The 27,339-nt window shown below is 53.3% G+C and overlaps 1 protein-coding gene across 3 annotated transcripts in view; it reads left to right on the top strand.

The window, feature by feature from the left end:
• The window catches only part of SELENOI (selenoprotein I), a 36,974-nt gene extending 19,649 nt beyond the window's left edge, over nt 1-17,325 (top strand). The window contains exons 1-8 of one of the 3 annotated variants that reach the window (XM_074820383.1): nt 2,292-2,545; nt 2,654-2,728; nt 3,183-3,445; nt 5,613-5,721; nt 7,475-7,523; nt 7,997-8,177; nt 9,652-9,834; nt 11,748-17,325. In XM_074820383.1, coding sequence (XP_074676484.1) covers nt 2,365-2,545; nt 2,654-2,728; nt 3,183-3,445; nt 5,613-5,721; nt 7,475-7,523; nt 7,997-8,177; nt 9,652-9,834; nt 11,748-11,864 — 1,158 coding nt within the window. In that variant the 5' untranslated portion in view covers nt 2,292-2,364 and the 3' untranslated portion in view covers nt 11,865-17,325. Of the gene's footprint in view, nt 1-2,291; nt 2,546-2,653; nt 2,729-3,182; nt 3,446-5,612; nt 5,722-7,474; nt 7,524-7,996; nt 8,178-9,651; nt 9,835-11,747 lie in introns of those variants that run through there. The other 2 variants (XM_074820382.1, XM_074820384.1) reach the window with 2 other exon arrangements.
• Nucleotides 17,326-27,339: the final 10,014 nt, after the last annotated feature.

Below are 27,339 nucleotides of genomic sequence, written 5' to 3'. Positions count from 1 at the left end.
TTCTCTGCATCCCAGCTAATTGCCCTCTTGCAAAAACCTGCCGGCGCCATGTTTGGACTAACAAAAGCAAAATCCTCTTTCTGGGTTTTACCATTCTGCATAAGGCAATGATGTGCAGAGCTTGGAACTTTTTAACAGTACCCATCGAATCACAGAATGGATTGGGTGGGAAGGGACCTTTTCCATCTAGTCCCACCCCCCTGCCCTGGGCAGGGACACCTTCCACTAGCCCAGGTTGCCCAAAGCCCCGTCCAACCCGGCCTTGAACCCTTCCAGGGAGGGGGCAGCCACAGCTTCTCTGGGCAACCTGTGCCAGGGCCTCACCCCCCTCACAGGGAAGAATTTCTGCCTTAGATCTCATCTAAATCTCCCTTCTTTCAGTTTAAAACTGTGACCCCTTGTCCTATCCCTCCCCTGCCCCCCCCCCCATCAAGATCCCTCCCCCCTTTCCTGTAGCCCCTTTCAGTCCTGGGAGGCCACTCTAAGGTCTCCCCGGAGCCTTCTCTTCTCCAGCTGAACCCCCCCAACTCTCTCAGCCTGTCCTCACAGGGGGGTGCTCCAGCCCCCCGAGCATCTTTGTGGTCTCCTCTGGCCCCGCTCGAGCAGGTCCGTGTCCTTCTGCTGTTGGTGCCCCCAGAGTTGGACCCAGCACTGCAGGGGGGTCTCCCGAGAGCGGAGCAGAGGGGGAGAATCCCCCCCTCGCCCTGCTGCCCACACTGCTCTGGGTGCAGCCCAGCACACGGGTGGCTTTCTGGGCTGCCAGCGCACGTTGCCAGCTCACAGTCAGTTTTCCATCCACTGATCCCCCCAAGTCCTTCTCCTTGGGGCTGCTCCCCATCCCTTCAGCCCCCAGCCTGGGTTGATACCAGGGATTGCCCCGACCCACAGGCAGGACCTTGCCCTTGGCCTTGTTGAACCTCATGGGGTTCACACTGTCCCACTTCTGGAGCTTGTCCAGGTCCCTCAGGATGACATCCTGTCCCTCAGGCGTGTCACCTGCCCCACTCAGATCCCACTGTCTGTGTCCCTGATGAAGATATGAAACAGTCCTGGTCGCAGTACAGACCCCTGAGGGACCCTGCTCGTCACCGATCTCCATCGGGACATTGAGCCGTTGACCCTCTGGATGTGACCAGGCAGCCAATTCCTCACCCACCAACTGTCCACCCATCAAACCCATCTCTCTCCAATTTAAAGAGGATGTTATGTTGTATTGTGTCAGAGGCCTTACAGAAGCCTGGCTAGATGACATTTATAGCTCTTCTCTTGCCCATGGATGCAGTCACTCCATCCTAGAAGGCCCCCAGGTTGCTGAGGCAGGCCTTGCCCTTGGTGCAGCCACGCTGGCTGTCCCAAATCCACCTCCCTGTCCTCCACGTGCCTCAGCACAGCTTCGAGGAGGATCCTGCTCCATGACCTTCCCAGCCACAGTGGTGAGACTGGCTGGTCGGTCATTCCCAGGGTCCTACCAGTGTTCATCAGTTGTGGGGGTGTCCCAGGGAAACGTTTATTCTCAGTCACTTATCAATAGCTTCCTGTCTGTATTTTCCTCTCCCTTCGCCTCTGCCAGGTTTGGTTTAGGTTGCTCAGAAGAGTTGATCTAGTTCTTCGAAAACTGGCCCGATCATCAAAACACAGTTAAGTGGGGAAAAATACTGGTTCCTTGGGATTGTGTTTATTGGTAGGTAGACAAGGACTGTTTTCAATATGCCAGGCTTTCAAAAGCTTGGCTGGCATCAGTGGCTGCTAGCTAAGATTTGGACTGCGTTTTGGTCCGTGAGCCGTAGGAAGAAAAGCTGACAGTAGTCGCTTGGGGAAGGAGGCTCAGTGTAAGAATCCCCAGGACATCAGATGTCCAGAAAATTGGGCTCTGCCAAAGGGATGGTGAAGCTTATGCTTTGGGACCCTTTTATACATCCAAGTTATGCGTGTCCTGCTTGGAAAGACTTTTCATTTTGCTGGTGAGGCCTCCAGAAGCTTCTGCCTTCCCCCCTCCTTGGATAGTTTTGTAGATGCGATGCCCTCCATTTGCTGCTGGAAAGGCACCATCGTGCTGCTCTAAGGAAACAGGAGGTGGCATTTCACAGAATCGTTGTTCCCCCAAGGACACCTCCATGAGCCCCCCCTGAGGCTGCTGCCAAGAAGCTGTGTCTCCTCTTCTTGCTTTTTTTTCCAATGCATCTTTGGGCTCCCTGAGTTGCAGACAGTGAAGCTGGTTATCTCCTGAAACGCTGCTGGGGGAGGTTGGAGATGCTGTTAAGGAGGGGCTGGAGGCTGGGGGGGAATGTTGCCACATCTCAAAGAGGCTCTACTTGATGCTCTGTGAGCAAGTGATTGAGGAGAATCTGATCTGCACACACTTCCATGTCATGCATTTGGCTCCAGCTGCCACCAGTTCCTAGATCCTGTGACTTTGGGGAGCTGGGGACAGAGGACAAGTACGTCCTGGAAAGCAAAGTCCTTGGTGACCCACTTTCACGTGCTGTTGTGGAACAACTCTGCCATCGTGTCCTGGAAAGCCAACATCTCAGTTTCACTGAGCTCTGTAGGTGCTTTGTCTGGATGAGCTGCCGGCCCGTGTTGCTGTGCCAAAACAAACCCGCTAGAAGTCCGTACAGAGCTGCCCTGATGTGGGTCTTTCTGATCTCTGCAGCTCCTGATCACCAGCATGTTCCAAACGGAGTGTGGGTCGTTGTGGGGCTCCTCAACTTCATCGCCTATACATTAGGTAAGACTTTATCTAGTTGATGGTGGGGGTTTGTGCCTGTCATCTTCATGCTCTGGCTGCGTGTCATCTTATCTCGGAGCCTGTTGAGAAATTTTTGATTCTGGGCTTCTGCCATGCCCTAATCCACTTGCTGCTTGGTCTGCTGGAGCGGTTTCTGGGAGCTGCTTTGCAAAGTGGGTAGAAGAAAGCTGTCCCAGAGCAGCTGATGTGTGAAAGGAGGATGCTGGAACTGACCTTGAGACGAATTGTGAAACTCTGTCTTGGTCCACTTGAAATAAATAGAATCTTGTCAGACTATTGCATTTTTCAGTCTCAAATAGAGCAGGGGGGTGGGGAGCACGCTCCCCATTAGAGGATGGAGGTAGCGAAAGCTGCTGTTCTCAGCTGCAAACTGGCCCGTTTCTTCATGGGGGTGTCCAGCAAAACTCCCCATTTCTCCTTCTTCTCTTCCCAGATGGTGTTGACGGGAAACAGGCTCGCCGGACCAACTCCAGCACGCCCCTGGGAGAGCTCTTTGATCACGGCCTGGACAGCTGGGCATGCGTATACTTTGTCGTGACAGTCTACTCCACCTTTGGACGTGGCTCCACGGGTGTCAGTGTCTTCGTTCTCTACCTCCTCTTATGGGTGGTCTTGTTTTCATTCATCCTCTCCCACTGGGAGAAGTATAACACGGGGATCCTCTTCCTGCCCTGGGGATATGACATCAGCCAGGTGGTAAGTACACACCGTGGCCGCTGCTTGGCTTCGGCAGAAGCTCCACAAACTGCTGGGGTGCAGAGGGGTGCGTGTGGCTCTTCCATGTGGCCAGAGTCTTGTATATTGGTCACTGCAACGCTCGCTGGAGGTGGGTGTCTTCAGCCCGGTTCCAGGATTTGAGGAGGAGAACTTTCCAAGAGTGCTTGTGTGACGTTGGCCAAGAAGGCCAATGGTATCCTGGTTTGTATCAGCACTAGCGTGGCCAGCAGGGACAGGGAAGGGATCTTACCCCTGGGCTCGGCACTGGTGAGGCCGCCCCTCGATGAGTGGGTTCAGTTTTGGGCCCCTCACTCCAAAAAGGCCATTGAATGACTCGAGCGTGTCCAGAGAAGGGCAACGGAGCTGGTGCAGGGTCTGGAGCACAGGTCTGATGGGGAGCGGCTGAGGGAACTGGGGGGGTTTAGTCTGGAGAAGAGGAGGCTGAGGGGAGACCTCATGGCCCTCTGCAACTCCCTGAAAGGAGGGTGCAGAGAGGGGGGATGAGTCTCTTGAGCCAAGGAACCAGCGGCAGGCCAAGAGGGAATGGCCTCAAGCTGCGCCAGGGCAGGGTCAGACTGGCTCTTAGGAAGTATTTCTTTGCAGAAGGGGTTGTTGGGCGTTGGAATGGGCTGCCCAGGGCAGGGGGGGAGTCCCCATCCCTGGAGGGGTTGAAGAGTCGGGTTGACCCAGCGCTGAGGGATCTGGTGGAGTTGGGAACGGTCAGGGTGAGGTTCATGGTTGGACTGGAGGAGCTTCAAGGGCTTTTCCAACCTGGATCATTCTGTGATTCTGTGACTTTGCACTAGAACTGCTTTAATGGGGTGGGCTCACGTGACACTAGTGTTGAACTGCTCAAAACCATGAAATCCAAGGAGGTTTGTACGCTGTGGTTTTTATTTTGTGCCAAGTAGCTTTTGTAGATGGACTGACCACAAACAAACAAGGCTTGAAGAGTGGATATTGCCTTTGTTTCCTCTGCCTGGTTCCTGCTGTCCAAAGATGCATGTTTTGGCCACCTAAATCATTGCTCTAAGGCAGAGTGGGTAAATTCAACTCTAGAGTCTTGGGGTGCCTTTTGGCACTAGGAGGATGCGTGCCAAAACAGAGCGGAGTAACTAATTGGCTTGTTAATCACTGTGCCTGGAGCAAAGGTTCCTGGGGAGGTGCCTCTCGGTACCATGGTCGCTGTTGAGACTGATGGCGATGGACCCTTCGGTACGTTGGCACGTCTGTCTCTCGTGAAAGACTTTTCTGCAGGAAGCTCTTTTCTGGAGAGCCCACGGGGCAGGGAGCGAGCTCTGGACGATGCAGTTCCCGTCACTCCTCACCAGCATGCCGCCTCACGGCACACAGCCCTCCTTTACTGTCTGGTTTATCGGCCGCTGGGCGGGAGATGCAGCGAGTTGGAAGGAGATTTCAGTTGATGCAGCTGCATTAATTGCAGTAATTGTCTCTACTGGTAAAAGGAGGCTGTAGCTGGTCCCCTCTGACTATACTCTGATCCCTTTCTCCAGAAGCATTGCTCAACCCTCCTGCTTTCAGATCTCTGCCCGGTGCAGAAAGGCAGGGAGTGGAGGGCTAAGCTACCCTGCAGCGTGCCTCACCCACCCTCAGGGTTACTCTTAAAACTGAAATACCCCTTGTTAGCTTTTTCCCTGTGTAATTGCTTCACCAGACGGATAAGAAAGAGTCCCTGAACAAACCCTGCAGGGTCACTGCAACTTGTAGTATAAAACCTCTCGCTTGTGCTTCAGGCATCTGGAGAGTTCAAGCCATGTGAGGGCATCTTTGCTTGAGGAGCTGCTCCTGGTTGTATCCTCCTCAGCAGCTCAGCTACCACACTTATTATACCAAAACCAGGATGTTTATGGATTTTTTTTTTTTTTTTTTTTTTTTTTCAAATTTTCCTCCTTCCTCCCAGAGGAGAGAACTTGAATGTATCTTGAGCAGGATGGACTGAATGTATCATGACCAGGAGACCTGGGTATAGCTTGAAGCGTAGCTCTCGAGCTGCCTTTCCCTGAAGCTGCCTGGCCTGTGCGTTGTGCTGCCAGGTTGGGTGCTGCCAGACTTGCCTGCTGAGTCGGATGCTGCCAGACTTGCCTGCCTGGTTGCTCACGCCTGCTTGTCCTGTGCTTCCTTTCAGACCATTTCAATTGTCTACATAGTGACGGCCATTGTGGGAGTTGAGGCTTGGTATGCACCTTTCCTGTTTAATTTCTTATATAGAGACCTATTCACTGCAATGATTATTGGTAAGAAACTCCATGTTGAAGCCTGTCTTTTAAACTCCACCTTTTTAACAAAACCCAATGTCTTAATTATATGATGAAGCTGTTCTGTTTGCTGTAATGAAAGCTCCTGTAGGCTGTTATTGAAGTGACTAATTGAGGGTGTTCTTGCAGCCTGCCCTTCCCCAGGATTTCAGAGTATTGCCTCCTGCGTAGTTACTTTGGAGTAGTTAACTCCAGCGTGCCTGGGTCTGTGCTGACCAAAAAAACGAGGAAGCAGAGCGCTGCGCTCACACCTCAGATATATTTCGTGCCAATGCTGAGGGTATAGGTGTGTGCTGCTGCTCAGGGGATCAGCCCCGGCGCTGCCTACCTGGGGCTGAGGGTTTGTGCAGACACACAAAGTGGTTGTGGCTCGGCGTGGTGGGCAGAGGAGAGAGGCCGAGCGTCGTGGCTGCTGCTCGGGGCCGGGTGTTCTGGGGGGCAGCTGGAGTTCAGCATCCCCTGGGTGGGTGCTGAACAGGAGACTCCCTCATGCCTGGGACTGTGAGAGCGTGAAAATATGTCTCCTCCAAATAGCTGTGCTTCCCCAGCGCTGACCTTCACGTTGCCCAGCTTCAAAAAAAGTACAGTTTCTCTCTCAAAAAAAAAAAAACCCCAAACAACAAAACCCAACCCCGTGGGAGCCTGGGGCTGCTGCAGGAGAGAAGTTATGGCCACGGAGATGGGGAAAAGCACTCTGCTGTTTGGGGATCCTGGCCTCCATCCACCCATCTCAAATTAAAAAAACCCTAAAATTAAATAAAAGCCCAGCCTCTCTCTCCAGTGGTCAGTCAGAACAAGCCACTGCAAAGGGGAGAGTAATGCAGGTGAAGCTTAGTGGGGGTGAGCTGTCTTTGCTTCATGCAATTTGGCTTCTTCAGAAGTTGTTGCTCAGTTTAATCTTTCTTAGTCTACATCGCTTTCTTTAGGGGTTAATTGTAGCTACTTAATTTCAAGTCAATATGTCTTGAATTGTGTTAAACTTAATGCTTGCACTTGTCTTCATCAGGTGGATATTCTGAGCTTTCCTTTGGCAGTCGTATAACTTAACATATGAATAATAAATGCAGTTTTCCTGTATGAAAAACAGAGCACATTGGCTGGATTTGTGCACTTGGATAGGAGTTGGGTTATTAAAAGCAGGAATATTTACAGCTTTGTGTAAAATACCTGCTGCTAGATAAACATGGAGGGAGTTGGGATAGACTCACGGGTTTGAGTGTAGCGGATGATGTTCCTTATTGAGGTCTAAATTTTTTCAAAATTACTCAGACTTTTTGTATCATTCGTCAAGTTAAATGACAGGAACTCTTTTGCACAGTGGGAACTCAAAATTCTTGCTCGCAGTGGGAGAAACAGCAAATTGGCTTTATTATGAAGACTGAAAACTGTTGTGCCCAGCCATGTCACTTGTGGAGTTTGAACTCGCCTCATGTCTCATTAAAGACAGTATTATAATTAAACTTTTAACTGTTTAAAGCGTAATACTGGGCTCCTTAATGCAACTTCAAAATTGAAATGGCTTTAATTTATAGCAGACCTTAACTTGTAATTACAGCTCTTGGACCAGAATTAGGAGCACCTACTTTTAAACGTGCCGAGCTGTCTCGGCGCATCTCAGAGCTATTTTTGGTGCAAGCAGCTTAAACCAGAGCACGACCACCTACCCCTCCGTGGGGTGCACGTGCTGGTCTCCCTCTTTCATGGGGTAGTAACGTGGCTCTTTCTCTTCCAGCTTGCGCGCTCACTGTGACGCTGCCGATGAGCCTGTATAACTTCTACAAGTAAGTTCCTCTGTCCTTGGGTCTCCCCCCCTGCACTAACACCTTAGCAAGAGCCCCCAAAGCCTCTTGGAACTTTTTTTTTCCCCCTTAGGAGTTTTCAGACTGTTTTCAGTGTGGCAAAGTGGCTCTGACACACCAGAAGGTCCCAGTTTGCAGGGTGCACTGGGAGGAGTGGGCTGGCAGCCTGCTCAGCAGGGTCTTGTGGAAGGGTCCCTGACTTTTCTAGGCTTGTCCTGGTGGTCACAACCCAGAGAGCTGGACGACCAGGTGCTTCTGGAATTTGGGAGGTTTTGAGGCTAAAATGAAGGTGTGCACCTTCCTCATCTGACTGTGGTTGTGACTGATAGCAGCAGTTTTGAATAGCAGAATGGCCAGTGAGGTTCTGCAGCAGGGACCAGGAGTTTCTCGGCTGTGGTTCCAGGAGTTTCTCGGCTGTGGTTCCAGGAGTTTTCAGGTTTTTGCTTGCCTTTCAGGGCCTATAAAAACAACACCTTGAAGCACCACTCTGTGTATGAAATCATGCTGCCGCTGGCGTCCCCAGTGTTGCTGTTCCTGCTCTGCACCACGTGGATCTTTGTGTCCCCGACAGACATCCTGGAGGTCCATCCCAGGCTCTTCTATTTCATGGTTGGAACAGCCTTCGCTAACATTTCTGTAAGTGGCTTTTGCTTCGTGCTCCAGTTTATCCCCTGGGAAGTGTGAAGCCTGCCAGAGCGCTTGGGAGGCAGGAAGGAAGAGACTGGCTCTCATGTGAGGAGAGAAGGGAGATGTGAAAGTAAACTTAACAGCTTTACTATTTTTCTAGGGTTGAAAGAACAAACAGGAAAGCAGACAGGGTTTGGGGTCTGCGAATTTTGTGCTGCAGCTCTCTTCAGAAACTAGAGAATGAGTTAAATCGAGTGTTTTTACGCACGCGGGCACCCTCTGTGTTGCGAACAGCAAACTGCTAATATCAAAGGAGTTCCTGCTTCCTTTTTTGGGATGAACTTAAAATGTGGGGGATTAAAGCTTTTGCCAAAATCCGGTTTAGCTGCATATTGCATCTGTGCTTGCTCAAGACCTTAACAAAGGCACCTCTGCTTGTCACCTCAGATGTGTGAGCTCTGTGCCTCCGTGCCCTGGCTCCAGCAGCTCGTGCTGGTTGGTGCGGCTCGCTCTGCTCAAGGGAACTCCTTTTTCTTTTAAAGATGCCCTCAATGCCTGTTCCCTATTACCATCCTGCCCCACGGGAGGCTTTGCTGTGTGTGTCCCACAGGAATTCTAATGCAAAGAAAGATCCCGAGTGAGAAACTTGGGGCGGGGACGGGGGGAAGCCGCTTGGTGGTAGTTGTAAGCAGAGATGATTGGTACGGTATTTGAGGGACCTGGGGGATGTGATTGCCAGCTGGCTGAACAGGAGCCAGCAGTGTGCCCAGGTGGCCAAGAAGGCCAATGGTATCCTGGCTTGTATCAGCACTAGCGTGGCCAGCAAGGACAGGGAAGGGATCTTACCCCTGGACTCGGCACTGGTGAGGCCCCACCTCGATGAGTGGGTTCAGTTTTGGGCCCCTCACTCCAAAAAGGCCATTGAATGACTCGAGCGTGTCCAGAGAAGGGCAACGGAGCTGGTGCAGGGTCTGGAGCACAGGTCTGATGGGGAGCGGCTGAGGGAACTGGGGGGGTTTAGTGTGGAGAAGAGGAGGCTGAGGGGAGACCTCATGGCCCTCTCCAACTCCCTGAAAGGAGGGTGCAGAGAGGGGGGAGGAGTCTCTTGAGCCAAGGAACCAGCGGCAGGACAAGAGGGAATGGCCTCAAGCTGCGCCAGGGCAGGGTCAGACTGGCTCTTAGGAAGTATTTCTTTGCAGAAGGGGTTGTTGGGCGTTGGAATGGGCTGCCCAGGGCAGGGGGGGAGTCCCCATCCCTGGAGGGGTTGAAGAGTCGGGTTGACCCAGCGCTGAGGGATCTGGTGGAGTTGGGAACGGTCAGGGTGAGGTTCATGGTTGGACTGGAGGAGCTTCAAGGGCTTTTCCAGCCGAGATGATTCTGGGATTCTGTGCGCATGTGTGACCGTCCTCTCTGCGCTCCGGACAGCTCTGGGCTTGCGGAGTTGATCCTGGGTGCACGCCCTGACAGCTTTCTCTTCCTGCAGTGCCAACTGATCGTCTGTCAGATGAGCAGCACGCGCTGCCAGCCTCTCAACTGGATGCTGCTCCCCATAGCGGGGGTGCTCTTCGTGGTGGTGTCCGGGTTTGCGCCCAACAGCGAAACACTTCTCCTCTACTTGTTAACGGCTTTCCTCACCCTGGCACACATCCACTACGGAGTGGTCGTGGTAGGTGAACTCAGCTGATGGCAGGCTTTGCTCAGGGGCTGTTTGGGGCAGAGAATAGTCTGCTTAAAAAACGGGAATGTCAGCGGGAACGGCTCTGTGTCCTGCCGTCCGTGACCGTGTGAAAGGGGAGCTGACTTCCTTGTGAGAGGCCTGGGCAGGCTGTCATGTGGGTTTGAAGCCAGCTTCACACAGTGTGTGATGGCAGGGGGGCTGTTGGACATGGGGTTAGTTTGAAACAAATATTTGCATCTCTGCTGCCGTGTTTAACTCCTCCTGGCTGGTGTGGCAGCTTAGTGACCAGCTTGGGTGACAGCCAGTGTGGGTGACCCGCAACCCTGCGCAGTGGGAGGGGCAGCTCCACTAGACACGGTGTCTGCGCGTCGGCCGTGAGTCCTTAATTTGGGAGTCTTAGGATAAAAATTAAACTGCCTGTCGGTGTTACTTTGGTTTCATCTGCAACCTCGCTCTCGTGCCCTATGCTGGAGTCACTGGGAGAGCCATGATGGAGCGGGGGTGTCCCTGCTAGGGAAGGTGGGGACACTGGAGCTGCAATGCTGCAGGGGCTGTGTAGAAATCCAGGGACTGATTTGCTCCCCTTGCTCTGGGCCAACTCCCTGAGTTTTGATTATGAGAAAAAATAGACTCGGAGGAGACCGAGTCCTGTTAGAAATGCCCCCAGAATGAGGGGGAGGGACCCGATGGCCCCTGCGGAGCTGGCTGTGTGTCCTCCCTCCTTGGGAAGCCCCATCCCCTGGGAACCCCAACTCTAATGTGGAGCCTCCGGAGTCGAGTCTGAACTGTAATTACAGCAAAAAAATAATAGCCAGGTTGTCTTGTCTTTCCAATTAGTGTAATGAGGCTTCTATGCAAGAAGGATTTGAATAGCTAAGAAGCTTAAATAAATTTGGTCTTGGAATCAGAGCTGGAGACGGGGCCTGACCGGATGGTGTAATCCTGCCCGCCCAGGCTTGCCCAGCCCCTGCAGCGAGCTGCTCGGTGCTCTGCGTATCTTCCCCTCGATCCTCCCCTCCAGCTGTCCGAGGACCCATCTGTGTAGTCTCCTCTTCCAGGATAAAAGGAACTTTGAGCTGAAGAGCCTTTTAAGTCTCTGACCGCTCTGAGCCTGGGGGGAATGATTGGGAAGAAACCCTCTGCCCTGACCCGCTGCCCAGCTCGGCCTCCGGTGCTGCTCACTCTTGGTGCCATCACCAGATGCCAGTGCCACACCACCTGTTTCATCCTCCTCTCTACAACTTTCAGAAACTGAAAGCTCTTTTCCTGGTGCAGCTCTTGGTCCTCTCTGGTTTTCTCCTGTCCTCCAAGGAGGTGGTGAAAGCTTTTCCCAAAGGGTGGTGTAAAAGGGGCCTGATTATCCAAAGCCTGGTGTTGGGTTCCCCTTCTTTCTGTAACCCTCCTGTGTGTGTCTTGGTGGTCTCAATGTAAAGTACCCGACCTCCAGTTTGAATTGCAAATGGATTCAGGGAGCGGGTTTTTTTATATATAGATATCCGAGATTAAGTAATTTAAGGAAAATGATAAAAATATTGTTGGGAGGGACAGTACCCCAAGGTAAAATTCCACGTGCCTGGGCTCAGGGCGCGTGTTTCTGACTGTTGAGCAGGGCAGGAACGGAGCTGAGCCTGCTCCTGGATAGACCAGGCTTACTCAGGAAGCTTTGGGAAGGGATCAAGGCTGCACCTTGCGGGGCCACGTGCCCGGCTGGCCCCAGCGTCGGGCTGGCAGGGCCAGGGCTTGGCTCCGGGAGCACGTAGGGTGGGCAGTGGTGGGGAAAGTGGGTGCAGGAAGGTGACAGGGGCTTGATCGGCCGTGCAGGAACCAGGTTAGTGCTCTGCCCGCTTTCCTCCTTGTCCCCCCTCGCCTCGCTAAGCCGGTCCTGTTTGCCTTGTCCCCAGGTGAGCCAGCTGAGCAGGCACTTCAATATACGGCCCTTCTCGCTGAAGAAGCCCACGCCAGATTGACTAGGAGTGGAGGAAGAGAAAATCGGCTTGCGGTCTGCAGAAGTACTGTAAATAACTGCTGCAAATACCTGTAAATACTTCAACCATCACCACAGATCTAAACTTATCCTCTGGACAGACATCAGGGCAAAGTACGCACGGTATCCGGTGCAGCCAGGGCAGGACTGGTACGGGGCAGCCCCTGCTGCTGTTCCATGAGCGCAAGCTTTCGGTTTCGGGTGGAAGTGGACGAGGAGAGCAGCCTTTCAGGTCGCTATTACTGTATATTAGACCAGCTGAATGTTCCCGGTGAAACCTCAAACTCCAGCTCTTGCTCAGGTAAAGCCGGTTGGGGATGCAAATGGCTTTACCTGAGCAAAGCATCTCGACCTGTCACCAAAACCAACAGAACCGCTGATTTCTGCAAGGTGAAGGGAACATCGTGGTGGTCGGGGGGGTTATGTCTGACCCTCATCCTGCTAGAGAGCCCTTGTCCCGGGCTGGTACTTTGGGAGCAGATGGTGACAGTTCCCCCACGTTCTGTCCTGCCTTCCTGCATTCACCTACTTGGGCAAATACTTATTTGGGCAAATACTTGCACTTTTTTTTTTTTTAGGGGTGTGGGAGGAGAAAAAGAACAACACACAAAACTAGTAATATTCTACTTGGGGTGGGCTTAGAAAATCAGGGCTCAATTTCCTGTAAAAGCGAGAAGGTGGCTTCTGCCTCCCCTGCTCGAGCTGTGGGTACCTGGGGCCACGTCTGAACTGTGTTCCTGTCCGCGCTGCGCTTGGCAGCAGAACGTGGCTTACACCAGCCTAACGCCGAGCCCAGCTGCCCCCTCTTTCCCCCCAGCAGGAACTCGCTGTTCCAGGTCAGCTCTGCTGGGTCACCGCGTGCTCCTGAGCCGCTGCTCTCGCAGCAGCGTGGCCAGGCTCAGTCTGCACGTTGCCCTTCCCGCCGGACCAGCGACGGCTCCGATCCACCGCTCGGAGAAGCACCTTAATAAGTGTTGTGTTGGTTGTGTGCGCAATCTCAGAAAGCTCACAGGTGTGTGTGTGGTGGGGTCCTTTCCAAATATCACTTTATTTTTCAAAACCATCGTCCCCAGTGGCTGCATGTCTCATCCAGGGATCTATTTGTTTACTGTCCGTTCGTAAAAGACATGTTTGCAATGATTTTTTTTTTTTTTCTTGTTTCGTAATTGAGTTAGAGTGGGGTGGTGAAGACTGAATGCTGATTTTCTTTTCTGTTCACTTTATTTAACGAAGACCTGTGCTTGAATGAAGAGTGTAGCTTAAACCCAGGCTCTGGAAAGGCTGCATCCGGAAGTGAACAAGCACAGCAGATTGTGCATATGTAATTACCATGGGAACAAAGTCGCTTTTACACTGATTATTGTGCAACATGGTTCGTAGAAGCTTGGTCACAGCGTTTTCCTTCTGCAGGTGAAGACTCCTCCTGCCTTAGGAAACCTTCAGACTGTAACTACTATTTAAATACTTTTTCTTTTGTAAATTTGAATCCTTGTCATGCAGACTATGAGGCTTGAAATCCTGAGGCAAGCTCAGGCCTTCCCTGGGTGCCACGTCAGGGTTTTTTTTTTTCGGTCACGGTACGCCCCGCGAGGAGCGAGCTGGCGCCTTCGTCGGGGCTGACATCCTCGGCTGAACGTCTGCGTGCTGGCGTGGCTGGACGCCTCCCGCCTCTCGGGGAAGGGTGGCTCACCTGGGAGAGGGGGCAAATGGTTTTCAGAGTTTATTTAATAAAGTAGCTTACTCCTATCTTATTTTACTGACGTTGTACAGAGAAAAAAAAAAAAAACCTAAGTGTACAAATGAATTGGGCTGCGCTTGAATTTTTGACTCTTGCTATTTAATGAAATATAATAATTATGAAGGGAGATAAATTTAAGTCACACTCGCACAAGAATTAACAGGGAATCTTGAAATGGGGCACAATTACCTACAGGATGTGTTCAGATAGCAAAATTGTGCTAGCAGCACTGATGGAAAGCGGAGGTTGGGTGATTTACTTTCTAGTTCCGTGTGTTTGCAGGACCAGGGAATACCTGAGGTGTTCCCGTGGGCTTTCAGCTGAGCTCTGGGGGCCCAAGCCTGGAGCTTGCCTTGTCCTGTCTCTTCCCACTAGCATTGCTGGGCCCCGAGGACTGGGCCAGCGCTAGTGCTGTGAGTTGTCTGATCTTAAATCGTAGGATGTCACTTTGTCTCAGTAATACACTGTCTGTCTGTTGTCTCACCTAGCTGTGAGCTGGTGTGCTTTTGCAGCACATAATAAACCCTGAAAAAGCCTTTTGTGAGGTTACAAACTTGTGGAAGCAGGGCTTCCTCTCTAAAATCCTGCAAATGTTTGTTGTGCTGTAGGAGAAACATCTCTCAAAAACTGGAACCACTTCTTATCTGCACAGGCTTTATCTTTGGAGAGTCCTGGATTTTTGGTGCCTTAATTTATTGCACCTTGAAGCTAGAAAAATATCTCCTTAAATCAGTGCTGGAAAACAGGCTCGCTGGTCTCTAGGGCTGCCAGGCTTGTGGCAGAGCGAGGAGGGAGCAGGCCTGGTCTCAGGGCACGTGTGACTGTGCCCAACTCGTGCTGCTGCTGCGAAGCTGGGGGGTGGTTTCTGTTTGGGCTGTTAGAAATTAAGTGATTTCTGCTCCCCGATTCTGGGAGGGGAACGGAAACAAAGACAGACCAAACTGTCTTGCCCTGGTGGGGTGGGGCATGCTGAGAAATGAACCATTTATTAATAATCGTGGGTTTAAGTCTTAAGAATAAAGGTATTTCTTGCTAACAGCAGCTGGGGGTGATTGTATTCCGGTGGTGGTTGCTTGGCCAGACTCTGTCCCTGCAGTGGGACATGCTCCTTGGGACGGGGCTGGGTCGTTGGGTAGGACGTGCCCTCACTCCTCACCTCCTTCCAGAGCTGATCTGCCTCGTGTCTTCTTCCAGGGACAGCGTTCATCATCTTTTCTTAATTACTGATGGACCCGCTGAGTCGATAATAGGACTGTCTGATGCTTTCTTAAACCTGTTTTGCACATTTTCTCTCGATGCAGAGTATGACCAGGAAAAAAAAAAAACCCACACAAAAAACCAGTTCAGGGAGGGGTGCAGTCCTCCAAGACCTGCTGGGATGTTGGTCACGGGGCCTCGGGCTCCAGGCAGGGCCCTGTGGGAAGGGCTGGCTGGTGCTGCTGGCTCCTGGTCCTCCCCATGCCACCAGCTTTTGCTCTGACGTGGGTTTTTGTGGGAGCCTGGGATGTGTGACACGGCCGAGGCCTAGAGGCGGCCTTGCTTGAAGCCTTTTTCCCCTCGGTCTCTGCGCCGACCTAGCGCAGGAATTCACCGAGCAGAGCTGGGGCTGAGGGTTGAAGTGCAGATTTTGGGGCCTCCTGGCATTTGGGTAAAACCGCCCGTCGCAGTAAAAGCAATGTTTTACAGGTACAAAGGCTGTGGCTGACCTGTGGGCGAACCAACACCGGGCAAAACGAGCACCTACGTGCTGGGGTTTTGGCTTCTTCCTGCCCCCCCTGTGCTGCCGTTAACTCCCCTCCTCTGCCGTCGTCGGTCACAGCAGCCTCTCATAAACATCAGCCACCTGAGACAGGCACTTTGCCAGAGCCAGGGGGGCAGGATGGTGTAAGCGTGAGCTTCTGAGGCTCTGGGAATGTATTTAATCTCCTTAAATAGACCTGGCTTGATGTTACCCCCTGGGTGCCTTCAGTACCTGCAGTTTGTAGACTGAGAGCTGTTTCAATCGCAGTCAGGTCAGTTCTAGCAAGGCCAAACTCTTCTCTGAGAGCATCTGTGCTTGTGATGGACCTGGAAAGTCTCTGGAGAAGTAGTGCTTTTTGGACACTAGCTCAGATCTTGTTTTTTTCATAGGCAGGTGAAGGGAACAGTTGATTTTTGCGCAGACACAAGCCGTAGCTGAGCTTTGGTCACCTGGGTTTGTGGCAAAACTGGGGGGGGTGTCTGTATCCTTTCGAAACCTGCAGGAACTTTTTTGTTGGTTTGTTTTGTTCTGAAACCTGCAGGAACTGCTTCCTGAAGCAGTCTCTTGTTTTCAGTTGTCCCTTTTTGCTTTTTCCTTTGCGCACCCCCATCCCAAAACCTGGCGGTGCAGCGTGTCGGCCTCGCTTCAGCGGCGATGCAGCGGGCTCAGCTAAAACCTCGTTTACTCTTTGCTTTTCTAACGCGGAACCCAGCCCTGGCCTGGGGTTGCGAACTTGACCTATCCTGCTTTTGTCCCCATTCCCCCTGGCCGCGCTGTCGAAGCAGTGGCCGAGGTGACGTGGAGGCTGCTCTTGGCGGGACGTGGTGACAATGGGTGCTACCTCTTAGCTTCTGGGAGAGGTCTCTAAGAGCCATCCCAGTGTGGTTAGGCCTGGCTTGAGAGGTCTCTAGGCTGGTCTTGAGGAGGTGGTCAGGGCCTCGCTGCCCCAGGAGTGGAGATTTTTGGTGAAATTCTCTGCTCGCCCTACGAGGGGCCGTTCGTCTCGGCCAGCGGCGGCTGTGGCGGCTCTTTGGCAGGAGCTGGTGCTGTGCTTCAGGTTGGAGATGGCGTTAATCAGAATCTTCCGTCCCACTCCCCCTGGGTGTGCTTCAGCCTGACCCTCTCTGTCCCTCAAGCTGAAGCACATGCTGGTTTTGGTGGTGGTCCGTGCTGGTGCCAGTCCCTCTGGAAGAGGAGGGTGGTGGGTCCCGGGGCTGGTTTTGGCTCTGGTCTGAGCGAGGGCTGAGTCGCTCTCTTCTCCGGCGGTAACCTAAAGGCAAAACAAGGCAGCAGCATCAAACCCAGCCCCTGGCGGGGCTCCGTGGCGCAAACTGGAGCCTTTCAGGCTCAACCCTTACACCTGGGTGGTTTTGCAAACTGTCCTGGCTCTTGGGGAGGACAAAGATCTTCTCCGCAGCCCCTCGGAGCATCTCTGAAGGCCGCTGGCCATGTGGCTGTTGAGTTGTCGTGGGCAGAGTGGGGCAGGAGTTGGTGATACCACCTTGTCCTTCTAGGAACAAGTTTGGAGGCACAAACTGGACTCAGGAGATCGGCCTTCTGTCCCCCCCCCACCCCCCCCTTCCCTGCACAGTGGGGCTGGAGAGCCGACACTCTTCCCGGGGCTGTGAAATGATGCAGGGAAAGACACGTTTGGGGCTTGGGTGGTGGTTTGGTTCTGTCTCTTCCCTCCTTGAGCCTTTCCCAAGGAGCCGCGGGGGCTCGGGGGGGGGGCTCTGCCGGGCTCCCCACCGGCACCAAGCGCAGTCCCTCGGCGTGGGGTTTCCCCTAAAGGTGGATCAGACGAAGGAGCCTGGTGGGGAGCAGCAGTCCCAGCACTGCCGTGGCCCCCCAGGGCCCCCCATCGCTTCCCCGGGGTCCTGGCGCTGGGAGTTGAGGTACTGCAGTGGGTTTGAATTCCAGTCTGTTAAATGCTCTTACTGAAATATTTATTGTGTTTAAACCAAACAAAAAAACTATTAAAGTTCAGTAAAGAATAAAATTTTCCAAGCCTTTTAATGGTATTTGTCTTTTTTTTTTTTTTTTTTTCCTTCGTTCTGCTGAGCAGGGGCAGCCCAGCGCAAGGGGCTGAGTTTGGGCAGCGGGGCCAAATTTACACTGTGGTGGAGAAGCTCTTTGGGGCAGCTCTTTGTCTGCAGCCCTGGCAGAGGATGGGGCAAGGAGAACACAGCCTTGCCCTGGGCTGTGCCTGCCCCATGGCCCAGCTTCATTGCACCAGCTCCGTTGCCCTTCTCTGGACATGCTCAAGTCATTCAAGGGCCTTTTTGGAGTGAGGGGCCCAAAACTGGACCCACTCATCGAGGGGCGGCCTCACCAGTGCCGAGCACAGGGGTCAGATCCCTTCCCTGTCCCTGCTGGCCACGCTAGTGCTGATACAAGCCAGGATGCCATTGGCCTTCTTGGCCACCTGGGCACACTGCTGGCTCCTGTTCAGCTTGCTCCAGGCTGCGAGCTCTGCTCTGCCCAGAGTCCCCCCCCAAGTGATTAAATCCCTAAAACCCCTTTAGAGTTGGTGCTGTGTTTCCATGGACGGCTTGGGCAGAGCTGGGGCTGTGGCCACGTGGCTCCCGAGGACAGCCTGCCCTAAAATGCGCCGCTTAAAACGCGGAGTGGGCAGAGATGCTTCGTTTGGCTGGACGCCCCTTTCCTGCCCTCCTTGAAGCCAGCATCGTGGCCTGCTTCAACCGCAGCTCATCCCATGTGGAGCTTGCCCTGACCACGCTCCGCAAGGTGCCCCGGAAGAGGGAGGAGGTTGGGTGTCACTGGAAAATGGTGTTTTCCTGGCTGCAGCTTGATGGCCTAGAGAAGTCAGGACTCAGCTCTGCCCTAACTAAGCTGCCTACCCTCACAGCGAGTCCTTAGCACTGTTGGCTTCGGTGCTCATCGGGGCGATCCCCTCCCGATTCCGCTGCCGGGGCTTCGCACAGGGAAGGAGACCACAGACACCAGGGAGGCTGAGGTCAGGGATTGGGAAGAACATCCCTGCAAGCCCCAGCCTGGCCTTTTGCAGAGGGGCGTTAACGGAATCATGGCCCTCCTGGGTCACCCAGGGCTGTGGTGGGACGTGGAGGTGGCCAGGGATGCACACGGTCCTTGCTCCGAAGTGGTGGGGAAGGCTGCAGCAGGGGCGGTGAGAGGGGCTGCCTTCCCCCTTCCGAACACACATCGTGGAGCTTGGGGGGGCATCTTTGTGGCCACCAAATTGCATAAAAATTCAGCCAGACACAGAGGTCTGAGTTGCTGCTTTGTATGTGCAGCTCCAGGAGCGCCCAGGAAGGGGTGAAATGGGGAAAAATGGAGTGGAATGGACTGGTGGCAGCTTTGGTCGAGGTCCAAGAGCTCTCCAGGCTGACATCCCAGAGCAGAAAGTGATGCTTCTACTCCAGAAGCTCCTGGGGGCCTCAGCAGATCATCTGAGAAGCATCAGATTTACACCCCCTGCCTTAAATTCCCCCTCCCTGCCCTTCACTCATCAGAAGGGACAACGCAGTTGGCGGTCGTGGGGGTTTCAGCCCCAGTGCCACCCCCTGCACTTTGGGTGCCCCCAGACTGATGCCACTGTGCTCAGGACCTCTTTGTGGTTGGGAAAACTCTGTCTTCCCCCAGCGGGACAGGGAACAGGGGGGTCCCAGGGGCCCCGTGCTGCTGCTCATTCCTGCACCGCAGTGACCAGCCTACCCACCAACATTCCTTCTGAAAATAGCAAGAATTGCTACAAATAAAGGTGCGTGATGGGCGGTGGTGCTGCTAGGGCAGGAACCACGCTCTCTCCCGGCTGTGAAATTGTGGGTGGGAAACAGCCCCGGGAGCCATTTTGCTCCCCCAAATGATGGGGTTGCAGCTCCGTGGGGCACAAATGACCCCTCAGCCAGTGGGACCTGCAGAGTCCTCTGGCTGTGGCTGAATTTTGGGGGAGCTGGGCTTTGGCCAGGCCACCTTTAACCCACCGTGGCGGGACGTGGGTGAGCAGCCACCGCGGCGCCAGGCTGGGGAACCTTGGAGCAGCCTGTGGGGCACGGGGTGAGGGCAGAGACTGGGAATCCGGGGCTGAAACTGTCCTGGGAGCAGTGGAGGAGGCTGCAGGCTGGTGGCAAAGCCTTGAGCAGAACCCAAGAGCCCCGTGGCCTCTTCCCGTGCCCTGGGCCACGCGCTTTCCCTCTGGGCTAAAGCCTTGGTGTATTTAAGCGATGCCTCGTCCTTTATCGGCTGTCTCTGACGGCTTCTTCTAAGAGGATTGTTGTGGTAGGTGTAATATACTTAAGGGATTGTTAATAAGAAAAGCGTTTCGGCAGCACATGGTGTGCCAGCGGCACAGGCTGCGGTCACGGTCTGTTTGGACCTCGTGGATTTACAGGACAACGTGCTCTGTAAATTAAACTTTTATGAGCTTATTAGGAAAGAAAGCAGACAAACCAGGACTCAATCCCCTTTGTACAGACTGGGCTAAGAAAAGAATTCACTAATTCATGGCTTCACTGGGGGGAAGAAGGGGGAGAGCTGAACCTGCTGTTGGCACCACGGCTGCCTGCCCATATTTATCCAGCCATGGCCTCTTCCATCCACCCCTGCCAGTGCACGGTGCCCCGAAGCCACAGGGATGGGCATGGTCCAGCTTGGCAGCTCCTGGCACATCCCTCCGCTCCCCTCCCACGGGTCAGCATCTCCCTCCCAAAATGGGGGGCTCTTGCACCCTCCCCAGGGTCCTCTGGCAAGGGGGATAGCCCTCCCAGGGCACCCCAGATGTGGGTGCTGCAATCTGGGCTGGCTGCCCATGGCACAGGCGCCAGCCACGTGGCACCTTTGCCCACCTTTGGACTCGCTGGTGTGCGGCCAGGACAGTGGGTCCAAGTGCTGATAAGACCAAGTGCAGAGATGTTTGCAGCTCTGGGGGAGGCAGCAAGAATCATAGAATCACAGAATCCCAGCTTGGGAGGGATCTCAAGGATCAGCTGGTCCAACCTTTCTTGGCAAAAGCCCAGTCTAGACAAGCTGGCCCAGCCCCCTGTCCAGCCAAATCTTAACAGTGTCCAATATTGGGGAATCCACCACTTCCCTGGGGAGATGATTCCAGTGGCTGATCTCAGTGTGAAAACTTTTTCCTCTTGTGTCCAATCAGAATCTCCCCAGGAGTAACTTGTACCCATCACCCCTCATCTTCTCCATGGAACTACTTGTACAAAGTGAGTCTCCATCTTTGTAGCCACCCTTTAAATACTGGAACGTGGGGATGAGGTCTCCCCTCAGCCTTCTCTTCTCCAGGCTGAACAAACCCAGTTCTCTCAGCCTTTCCTCACGTGGCTGCCCACTCCCTCGATCATCTTTGTGGCCCTTCTCTGGGTCCTCTCCAGCCTGGCCACAGCTTTTTTGCATAGCGAGGACCAAAACTGAACACAGGATTCCAGGTGTGGCCTGACAAGTGCTGAGTAGAGTGGGATGATGACTTTTCCATCTCTGCTTGTGGTGCCCTTGTTGATGCAGCCCAGCACCCCGTTGGCTTTTTTTTGCCACTGCAGCACACTGCTCGCCCCTGTTGAGCTGTTTGTCCCCCAGGACCCCCAAATCTCTCTCCCCAGACAGGTAGATCCCAGTCTGTGCTGCATTCCCAGATTACGTCTTCTCAGGTGCAAGACCTGACACTTGTTGAACTTCATGAGGTTCTTGTTAGCCCACTCTTCCAGCTCATCCAGGTCTTCCTGCAGGGTGGTTCTTCCTTCCAAAGTCTCCACTTCCCCACTCAGCAAAATTCATCAGGGTCCCCTTGATCCTGTCGTCCAGATCACTGATGAAGATATTAAATGGTGTTGGGCCCAATATTGATCCCCGGGGGACCCCACGTGTGACAGGTTGCCGGTTTGAAAAAGGCCCATTTCCTCCCCAAACGCTCTGGGTGCGGCCAGTTCCCCACCCACCGCAGGAACACTCGTCTAGACCGTAATGCACTGGCTTCTCTCGGAGGAAAACCTGCGTCCTCCCGTCATGCTGGCGAGGGAGGACAAACCTCTTGCTCATAATCACTTGAGGTTGCTCCAAGAAACAGGGTCAAATGCGCGTCCCCAAGGCCCTGGGCCTCCTGTGCCACATGGCTCGTGGGACATGGGTGATGTGCTGGGGAGGGACTGGTCCGCACCCAGATCCTGGTTTTGGCCGATTTTGGGAGTCATTTGGTGCACAGGTTAATCAGGAACAGAACCCGCCAGGTGGGAGCTGGGTGGGGCCGGCGAGGTGATGTGAGCAGCCATAAAGGCGACCTGGTTGGAAGGGGAAAATTACTGGACAGAAGAAAATTACTGAACAGAAGAAAATGTCTGCTGAAATACCAACAGAGGAGCTGCCTGCCAGCCAGGGCACTCGGCCTGGGAGCCAGGAGCATCCTTAAGCATCTCTGAAATGCCACTGGGTACCAAGAAACCAGAGACATCCCGAGGCACCATGGATAAGCACAAACCCAAGGAATAGCTACAGTGATGTATTGGTCTGAAAAGGTGAAAAATAGTCTGGTAAAAGGAAGAAACATCTTGAGAAGGTAAGAATCGGTAACTGCCCCTGGCTGTTCTAACTGCAAGAACAAGAAAACGGTCTGGAAAAATAAAAATTGATCAGAGAGAACAGAAAACATCATCATCTATTGGCTGTTCTGGGTGAAAAAATAGAAATTAATGGTATATCAGTGTACGCTGAAGGTACAGGCTGAAGACCAGAGGCTGCTTGAAGTGGTGGTGTCCTACGCCCTCTTATGTCTCTGTTATAAAAATGACATCATTTTTACCCAAATGTAGCTTCTCTCTCTGAGAGAGAGACTTTTCCCTTTCCTAAACAGGTCTGCATGAGCTTCTTACGTGCTCTTAGACTCTAGCCGGGGGCTCCTGGATGACTCCAGACTCCGCGACACAGATTGTCGTCGAAGTGAGACTTGATTATTTTCGTGGTCTCCCTCGGGGCCCCATCCTGGGGTGGTTCATTTGTCTCACCACTTCTGGGATGGGTGGGACCCTTCTGGGACCTAATGCCCTTGATAGAGTGAACATAGATAATAAATATATATGTATGCATATAAATAATCTATCATAAGTACATCTAAGTGTTATATCGTTTATAAATTTGCTTTACTAGTGATAAGATTGTGGTAATCCATAATATTTTATATATTTGCTATTTTTTGATTGCTGCTGTTATTGATTGCTGCTATTATTGATTGTTGCTATGATTAATTACTGCTATACTATTGATTGCTGATAATCTTGTAAATCGTAACAGCTTGCTACATATATATTCACTTTATTAATCACAGGTATACTTGCTTAAAGTGAATTTTGTGGCAATGTGTAACAAAGCAGAGAAATTTAGAGATCAGACTTCCGTGTCCTGTGTGTGAGGGAATCCTACGGCCCCACAGTCATGATTTCTACACACCCACAGGCCGGGGAACCCTTTAGGTCGTGACACGGGGTCAGGCTGGGTTTGGAGCCCTCTCTGAGGATACCTCTCAGTGAAGTGGCTCCTGTGGAGTGTGGAGCCCTGGAGCCGTGCCAGGAGGGGCTGCAGAAGGGCTCCATGCCCCCGGCTGCAGCTTTGTTCATGGTTTGTGCTGGCTGACGGCTTGTCCTGGCAAAACTTGTTCCTTTGCTGACCCTTTTCCTGCTCCCTCCGGCCACATCTGCCCGGGCTCAGCCCGCATGACTGCACTGCTCATGGCCCAGACACATCCACGGTGCAACTGATGGGAGATCATCTAGGCTTGCCCCGTGTCCCCATGACCCCCCGTCACCCGGAGCATCCCAGAGCTGGCAGGGCTGGCTCCAGAGAGCTGGGAGATCACCCAGGCGGTCGAAAGAAGACAGGGAGAGTGTGCTGGGTCCGGGCTGTCCCACAGCAGCCCCCACAGTCCAGCCGGTGTCTCCCCCCACAGCTGGAGGAAGCCCCACGAAGGAGAAGGGTGGGAAAACAGCTTCGGCGGGGCAGCGGCTTCTGCAAGGGAGCTCCCCCACGAGACGGGAGACGTGGATCGAGGTGGGAATGTCGGTGCTGCCACCAGCTCGGAGCTCCTCAGGAACCAGCCTCCTCCTCTGACAATGACATGGAGGAGCTGGCCACGTCCCTCCTGGAGTCCCTGGGCATGACCCAAGTCTGCCACGACCTAATAAAAAAACTGAAGGAGGCTCAGGGCAGTGACATTCTGACCCTGTGTGAAGCCATTCAGAAGGAATATCCCACCTGCCTGGAGTGCCATCGATGCCTCACCGGCAGCTGCCCGCACCGCAGCGAGCCCGTGGCAGACTGGGACCTGCCCATGCTGGCTGCCATTCTCCACAGTGTGGACCTACTGGTGCATGAGGAGGAGCACCAGATGCAAGTGGGGATGGGCTTTGAGCTGGTCCTGGCTGGGGAAACCATCTGCATGTGGGAGAGAACCCAGCGGTTCCCCGAAATCCCCCTGGAGTGATGCTGGGAGGGGTGCAGCGTGCCACACAAGGCATGGAAGAGGCTGGGGGAGGTGGGCATCCTGCGGGGCATGTGAAGGGCCAGGGCTGATACCAGCCAGGGAAGCCCAGGAGAGGCCTGATGCCTCTGCTTGCACCCCCCAAAGCCCCTTCGCTCAGAATCTTAGAATCACAGAATTGTCTAGGTTGGAAAAGACCTTGAAGATCATCCAGTCCAACCATTGACCTAACACTGACAGTTCCCAACTACAGCATATCCCTCAGCGTTAAGTCAACCTTACTCTTAAACACCTCCAGGGATGGGGACTCCACCACCTCCCTGGGCAGCCCATTCCAACGCCTAACAACCCGTTCTGTAAAGAAATGCTTCCTAATATCTAGTCTAAACCTTCCCTGGTGCAACTTGAGGCCATTACCTCTTGTCCTATCGCTTGTTACTTGGTTCAAGAGGCTCAGCCCCAGCTCTCTGCAGCCTCCTTTCAGGTAGTTGTAGAGGGCGATGAGGTCTCCCCTCAGCCTCCTCTTCTCCACACTAAACCCCCCCCAGTTCCCTCAGCCGCTCCCCATCAGACCTGTGCTCCAGACCCTGCACCAGCTCCGTTGCCCTTCTCTGGACACGCTCGAGTCATTCAATGGCCTTTTTGGAGTGAGGGGCCCAAAACTGAACCCACTCATCGAGGTGCGGCCTCACCAGTGCCGAGCACAGGGGTCAGATCCCTTCCCTGTCCCTGCTGGCCACGCTAGTGCTGATACAAGCCAGGATGCCATTGGCCTTCTTGGCCACCTGGGCACACTGCTGGCTCATGTTCATCCGGCTATCAGTCAACACCCCCAGGTCCCTCTCTGACTGGCAGCTCTCCAGCCACTCCTCCCCAAGCCTGTAGCGCTGCTGGGGGTTGTTGTGGCCGAAGTGCAGCACCTGGCATTTGGCCTTAGTGAAACTCCTACAGTTGGCCTTAGCCCATCGCTCCAGCCTGTCCAGGTCTCTCTGCAGAGCCCCCCTACCCTCGAGCAGATCAACACTCCCACCCAACTTGGTGTCATCTGCAAACTTACTGAGGGTGCACTCGATCCCCTTATTTAGATCATCAATAAAGATGTTAAACAGGAGTGGCCCCAAAACCAAGCCCTGGGGGACACCACTCGTGACCGGCCGCCAACTGGATTTAACTCCGTTCACCACAACTCTTTGGGCCCGGCCATCCAGCCAGTTTTTTACCCAGCAAAGCGTGTGCCCATCCAAGCCGCGAGTAGTCAGTTTCGCCAGGAGAATGCTGTGGGAAACAGTGTCAAAGGCCTTACTGAAGTCAAGGTAGACAACATCCACAGCCTTTCCCTCATCCAATAAGTGGGTTGCCCAGTCGTAGAAGGAGTTAAGTGCTGTTCCATGGCTATAGTCCTGTTCCTGGTGGCTCACCTTATCAGGTGTCGAAGTTCAGGTCTGGACCAGGCAGACTCCCTCTGCTCTCAGCTTCACCGGGCTCTGTCTCCACTGCACGTCGTCCTGCAGCCCACACAGAATCCCTCCGATTCCCTCCTTGTCGAAATCACGTCGGGGTCACCACGTGTCGTAGAGAGACAAAAAATGACAGGAGACCAATTTCGTTTAAGTTAGCATGCAAGACGAAAAAGCCCCCACACCCTTGATTTTCTGCCTTTTTATAATATGTCTGTGCTACCATGGCAAAAGCTTATCGACTACACAGTTGTTTTTCACAAATGTGATTGGTGGTGAGTTGCTAACACAGGTATTCCCGGAGTTGTAGAGAGTGATGAGGTCTCCCCTCAGCCTTCTCCTCCTCACACTAAACAGCCCCAGCTCCTTCAATCGCTCCTCACAGGATTTATTCTCCAGGCCCTTCCCCAGCCTCGTTGCCCTCCTCTGCACTCGCTCCAGCCCCTCGAGATCTCTCTCGGATTGAGGTGCCCAAAACTGGACACAACACTCCAGGTGTGGCCTCACCAGTGCAGAGCACAGGGGGACTATCACCTCCCTGCTTCTGCTGGTCACACTATTTCTAACACAAGCCAGGATGCCATTGGCTTTCTTGGCCACCTGGGCACACTGCTGGCTCCTGTTCAGCTGCTTGTCAATGAGAACCCCCAGATCCTTCTCTTCCAGACAGCTCCAGCCACCCCTCCCCAAGCCTGTAGCCATGCAGGGGGTTGTTGTGGCCCAAGTGCAGGACCTGGCACTTGGCCTTGTTGAAGCACATCCTGTGCTTGATAAGGACACTCCTTGTCCTTATCAAGACCATCAATAAAGATGTTGAACAGAAATGGTCCCAACCCCGAGCCCTGAGGAACACCACTTGTGACCGGCCGCCAGCTGGATTTAGCTCCATTGACCACCACTCTCTGGGACCGTCCATCCAGCCAGTGCCTGACCCAGCAGACCGTTCGCTCATCCAGGCCATGGGCAGCCATTTTCTATGAGAATTCTATGGGGAACTGTGTTGAGATGGGGAAATAGGAAGTTAAAATAGGATATAGAAATTAGGCACATAAGAATGAAGATATAACCTAGTTTAGAGATAAAGATGGAAGACTTAGAGATCAGGCTAGGGGCTAGAGGCCCATTAGTTAAAAGATAACTAAGATTAAATAGGATAATAGATGATAGTTGATGGCCCAGAGAGCAGAACAATGTAGAAACCTTGATTAATAGAAGCTCTGAGGGAATGCTTCCTGATGGAATAGGGAGACAGCCCTAAAAACTGGTCAAAACCAACCCTATGGTCTGGCCTGAGTCCAGGAGGCTACAGAGACTGCGCAAGGAACGGAGGTAAAAAGTTCAACAGTGAGGAAGAGGAGCTACTTCATCTCTGCGACCCCAGCCCACGACCACCGGGACACACTGTGCAGGCGCGACTAGGAGGAGACCGGGGCGGAACATATGAAAATGACTTTCAGGCTCATTATAATATGAAGCAGGGATAGGCCATGCATATGCATAGGCATATTATGAATATGTGATGCTTTGTAGCATAAAGCCAAGACAAGGTGCCACGAGAGGGGCGCACGTTTGTGGTGGAGCGATCCCCCGTGTGCCTCAGCACTGAATAAACATACCTGCTTTATAACCTTATAGGTTGTGGAGTCTTATTTTGGCACCCCAGATGGGACGTGCTTTGCTCGGCTGCAGGATAGACGGAGGAGTGAACGTCCTAGGCGCGCCCTGAGTCCTTTCTCGGAGGAACTCCGCTCCCAGCCACTCGCTGCGGGGGCAAACAATGACCATCTACAGCTGCGGACAAACGGTATGTTTAACGAGGGAAGCCAGTAAGTCGTACGCTTGGCTGGGGCTGCTGATAAATCGCGCAGAGACGTCTGGCGTACAGCATAGTCCCTGTACGGGAGGAGGGTACCCTGTATGCAGGTAAAGGGGATTCGCTGACTGATAGAGCGGCCGCTAGCAATCTTGGGAGTAGATCGAGTGAATCCGAGGTCACCGCTGCATCCCAGTTTTGGGAGCCAGGAAGCACCTGCTAATGACTTTATAAGAAGCAGGATAAGGGTAAGCGGAACCTCTTGAGTGGTTTTGGTAAAACACTAACAGCTGTTGGAGGGATAT

Source organism: Strix aluco, chromosome 3, assembly GCF_031877795.1.
Source record: "Strix aluco isolate bStrAlu1 chromosome 3, bStrAlu1.hap1, whole genome shotgun sequence".
Classification (NCBI taxonomy): domain Eukaryota; kingdom Metazoa; phylum Chordata; class Aves; order Strigiformes; family Strigidae; genus Strix; species Strix aluco.
The sequence above is the reverse complement of the archived record's forward strand: the minus strand, read 5'-3'. Positions and strand labels throughout refer to the sequence as shown.